This window comes from Trachemys scripta, unplaced genomic scaffold, assembly GCF_013100865.1.
Source record: "Trachemys scripta elegans isolate TJP31775 unplaced genomic scaffold, CAS_Tse_1.0 scaffold_31, whole genome shotgun sequence".
Lineage (NCBI taxonomy): Eukaryota > Metazoa > Chordata > Testudines > Emydidae > Trachemys > Trachemys scripta.
The window spans coordinates 361,292-366,689 of NW_023260517.1; the positions used below are offsets into that span (position 1 = coordinate 361,292).

At 45.6% G+C, this 5,398-nt stretch overlaps 1 gene segment (V, D, J or C); it reads left to right on the forward strand.

The window, feature by feature from the left end:
- The first annotated feature begins 1,259 nt into the window (after positions 1–1,259).
- LOC117870537 lies at positions 1,260–2,850 on the forward strand. The segment is given in 2 exon segments: positions 1,260–1,496; positions 2,292–2,850. Coding segments are annotated over 2 exon segments (552 nt in total).
- Positions 2,851–5,398: the final 2,548 nt, after the last annotated feature.

Consider the following 5,398-nt stretch of genomic DNA (forward strand, 5'->3'; position numbering starts at 1 on the left):
CAGCGCTGGGGGGGGTTGTTTCCACAGGGCGGGGGGTGCAGGGGGGGTGTTGTATTTCAGGGGGGCTGGCTTGCGCTGGGGGGTGGTTCGGCAGCGCTGGGGGGGGGTTCAGCCGGTGGGTTTTGGCCCTCAGCTGTTTTCTTTGGAGTAATATGGCCCTTGCAGCTTTACCAGTTGTGCAGGCCTGCTCTAAGGTGTCACGATTACTCCTCATAGAATCATAGAATATCAGAGTTGGCAGGGACCTCAAGAGGTCATCTAGTCCAACCCCCTGCTCAAAGCAGGACCAATTCCCAACTAAATCAGATGTTGTGTCCTCATTGTTTTCATGTATTATGTGTTTATTATGTGATTATAACTGTTATGTTTTTATTATATCTTTATCTATTTCATGTTTCCATTACCTATGTATGTATCGATTATGTTTCTAGTCCCTGTATCTCTATCCCTTCTGGTAGGCGCAATAGGTACATTGCAAGGGAGGACCCGGATGAAAGGATCAGGAGAGGGTTCAACGCTACACAGGGTGAGAAGCAAAAATCCTTCCCTTTGGGGAACCCTCCAGTGAAGCCAGCGATCGGCTACCTATTACCGCGCCGTGAGAGACACAGGGAACCAGATCAGGGGGCAACGGAGCAAACACCGCGCACAGGACCCTGCGGGCTGGGGTCTGGGAGCGATTGGGAAGTCATGGGGACTGAGGGTATTTTCCATATACAGAATATAGAATAACATTTCTGCTCATTAGTCAGCCCTGTGATTTCCCTTAAAGCGGGGTGTAAGATTTCTGGCATTACGGGGAATAAGACGAAACACAATTTAACTTAAAAGCAGGAATATATCTAAACAGAAGGTCCCCCGGTGGTACGTATAATAGATACACAATCACAGACACACATTATATATGTCTTGGCTTTTTAGTTTATACAGTGTGTATATACACACGCACAGAGTAATATCATAATTAGATGGATTTTGCATAAATCCACCCAGATCATGCAGGAAGAAATACCCACCTACACTATAGAAAAGGCTTCTTGACTGGCTGCAAAGATATGAGAAACTTCGCTTCTAAAATTTCCCAACGGTGAAATTATTTTTGCCACGTAGGGGCGATGTTGCCCCAGACAATAAAACAACACCATATTTTCCTCGCCGGGGAGTTCTCTTCTCTCTTAACACGGTCCCTCCCACCACCGCCCCTTGTAATCCTACAAACAGCTTCCATCTCTGGCAGCACCATTTCTGAAGCACGTTAGAGAGTAGAGACAGTCACTCCTGTGCGGCTATTCAAACGGGAGGCGCTCCACCAAAGAGACACAATCGTCTCTTCTAAACCATCAACTAACGAGCAAAATTCTTCCCTTCTCTTCTCTGCAGAAACCACGATCAAAGAGAACCCATCTCTCTCTCTCCCTCTCTCGGTCCCATATTCCAGGAAGACCCAAGGATGCCTTTATCTTGGGTCGCAGCTGTACTGATGCTGTCTGTCCTAAGTGAGTGAGATTCCATCCCTCAGCCTGTTCCCATTGTATTCTTCCGGCTGCTAAACCATCACTTGATGTTAACAGTGCCTAAAATCTTGTGTGTGCCTATATGTCTGTATTATGCATGGAAATACAATACATTATATCTGTGCTTATATGGTATGTATGTGTTATGCATGCCTTGTATTTCCATTATATCTCAGTACATCTGTGACGTCTACATGATGTCTGTATCTACTATATTTCTATTAGAACGGAGTTGAAATGGTATATTCCTATTATGTCTTCTCGTACCTATTATGTTTCTATTATATCAGAATGTATGTACAGTATTGTATTTGTATCATGTCTCTCTCCATCAATTGTATTTATTTTATCTGAGTGCATGTATTATGCATTTATTGTGCCTCCCTGTATCTAATATGTTTCTATGTACTATTTCTGTTATGTTACTTTCTTTCAACTTGTTACTATTGTATCTGAATGTACCTAATACGTTTATATTATATCTGTCTGTTGTCTTTCTATTATATCTGAATGTATCTACAATGTTCTTATTATTCCTATGTGTTTCAATTATATATCAACGTAACTATTATATATCTATGTATTTAGCATGTTTCCATTACTATAAGTCTGTTATGTGTATATTAACTTGTTTATCATTAAGCTGCTATTATGTCTCTCTATATATACTGTGCCTCTAGTCTGAGTGTTTATATTATTATGTTTTTATTTTGTCTGTGTATCTATTTTGTTGCTGTTACATTTGAGTGCACACAATACGCTATTTTCCCCGCGCAGGACAGAGCAATGGAGAACCAGTCACCCAAACCAAAGGCAACGTCGTGATCTCCCAAGGAGAATCTGTGGTTGTTAACTGCACCTATGAGGCTGTTTCTCCCTATCTCTTCTGGTACGTGCAGTTCCCCAGCCAGCCCCCCAGGCTCTTCCTGAGGGACCTGGGACGGGAAAACTCGGATGAAGGGATCAGAAAAGGGTTCGATGCCGCTCACGATAAAAACCACAAATCCTTCCACCTGTGGAAACCGTCCAGCGAACTGAGCGACTCCGCGACCTACTACTGCGCCCTGAGAGACACAGTGACACGAAACAGCAGGGGAGCTGCGCAAAAACCTCCCGGGGGCTGTGGCAGGAACCGCAGGCTCCTAGGAGTGACTCGGGGTGGAAGGAGGAGGAATTCTGCAATTACTGGACTCTGTCTCTCACGAGACCAGCACACAACCGCCTCCCCGCTACTCAGTCCTCCAGTCTGCATCGCCTCTTTCTGCTCCAGCCCAGGATTTTAGGACTTGTCATAGAGCAAAATTCACCATCAACTCAGGAAAAAGGGAACAAATGAACGGAGATGCGTAATCTTCCCAGGAAATGAAAAATAGTAACTCCCCCCATCCCAGGTTAGGAGGAGGGTTGAGAGCCGCTGGTCTAAACAAGCAAGACAGACACGGGGTGGTGGAGGGGTATAATATATACACACTAATATTTACCAGCCCATCCTCGGGCAGCCTCCTACAGTGAAGAGACACTCTCGGCTGTGCAGTCCACTCTGCGGATGATCCCGGCGGGTGGCAGCTTCGAGACAAAAGACACACGGGTTTTTGTTTAGTGATTTGTCTGTTCTCTGGAGCTGCCGGATAGAGACCCAGCCCCGTTCGCCCTAGCTGGGTCTGGGGCCCAGACCAGTGGTGTCTCAGCCTCCCCCAAACCTCACCATGCTGTCACTAGGGAGAGCAGCTGCTTTAAATGTGTTAACTCCGAGTGAGTGAGGTGTCCTGCCCCAGCCGGGTCCCAGCGCACTAATCCGGATGAGAATCCTGTCTCCTTACAACGCGGTTGGGACGAGGGAGGGGGAAGCGAGAATGCAATTGAGTGATTGGCCCCTAAGGGTTGTAAGTGGGTGAATTCGGCGCCAACTTCTCTCTCCCAGGTGGCCCGGGCAATGCGGGAATCCAGCAGCCGGTCTCCGCAGGAGCTTCGGAGGGAGCTGGGCGGAACCTCGCCTGCTTTCACCCCCCGTGACAAGCAAGTAGATATTCTGGTGCCAGCAACTCCCCAGTCAGGGGCCCGACTTCATCGTTGAAGGACTCCGGCTTCCAGCACCGACCCGGAGGGGACTTTATTTGTAAAGGAGTCGGGGGCTAGAGTGGTTACTCCATACAGGAGAACATATAGGTGTCTCCGCTGGATCGACGAGTCCTGTTTGCTCTAATTCAGGATTTTTCCTACTAGACAATTATGGGGAACGCGATGAAACACAGCTTTCACTGCAAAGTATGAAACGATCCAAAGCACAAAACTCCCATTCACTCTGATAACAGCTGGGGACGCCGGTGTTCTGGGAGGAAAATTATACTATGTAGAAAAGGCAGGTAAGTATCTAAAGAGAAAAGGGGAGTGGAGGGATGTTGCAGTGAAAAGGACATACACACAAAAACAAATGTGCATGAGGTAATATACAGCATAGATATAAAGCATTTGTCTGTCTATGAGGGTCTGTTGCTTTTTACAGATTCAGACCAACACGCTACCCCTCTGATACTTGTCTGTCTATGTAACACCAGGCATTGCCTTGCACCATTTATAACCACTATTTTTTCTCTGGAGATTCTGATGGCAAACTATCAGGAAATCCGATTCTGCTAAAATATTTCTCACTAATTTATGCAGAGTAGCTGTAGCCCTGTCAGTCCCAGGATATCAGAGAGACACGGTGGGTGAGGTAAATATATTCTACTGGACCGTCTTCTGTGGGTGAGAGAGCGGGTCTCGAAAGCTTATCTTTGTATTGAAAAGTGTCGGTGCAATACAAGGTGTTACCTCACTCACCTTGTCTCCTACTAGTTTAGGCATTTTGCCACGCGGGGACAGAGTTACTCTGGAAAAACACACCAATGAGATGATCCGATTCTGTTCCTGCCCTGAGTATTCTCCTGCCAGCAACCCCCTCCCGCAAACTCTGCTCTTCAACCGCTCCCATCTCACGACAGCACCATCCAGAAGCATTTACAGAGCAGACTTGCTCCTGCGAAGTTAGGTCATGTTAATCAGCTAAAGCGCAGCTCCAGCACAGAGATAGCGGGTACATTTCTAAAGGCACCTTCTAGAGTATAAAATTCTCGCCTTCTCCAAATTGAAGTAACAAGACCCGAATATATAAATTGATATTGGTTTCGGGATTAGCTCTGTTGCGTCGAAGAATCTTTCAGTCCAAGCATGACTCTACCTTGGATCGCAGCTGTGATAATCGTGAGTAAGATTTAATTCCTCAGAGTTCTCACATGTTATGTGTCTGTATCCTGTCTTTACCATTCGATCTGTTTCAATGTCTATATTATATAATATATAATGTTTATATTATGCCTAATGCTATCTATGGTTTGTATTATCTCTAATATCACTTGTTCTCTATTATATCCAAGTTTATTGTTTTCTATGATATCTGATTGCATCTATGTTTGTATTGACTCTGAGTTTCAATGTTCTGTTTCTGTTCTACCCGAATTAAATTACGTAGCTAGTATATCTATTATGTTTATATTGTTTCTCTGCGCATTCCTTACGTTTCAAGGGAATCTACTACGTTTCTATTTTTGTATCTATCATGTAATGTTGCGCTGTTTCTCTCTGTTAAGTGCATGTTACCTGCGAGCACAAGTGCTGGAATTAGGGGTGCTGCTGCATCCCACGGCTGGAAGTTCTCCTAACAACCCAAATACATGGCTTCCGCCTTCAGCATCCCCACTATAAAAATTGTTCCAGCACCGCTGTCTGGGAGTGTCTCAGCTCCGGTTCTGTTCTATCCCTGAGTGTGTCTGTTCTGCTCCGCTCCCCCCACAGAAGGCATCTATGGAGCAGACTCAGTGACTCAAACTGAAGGCAGCGTTATCATC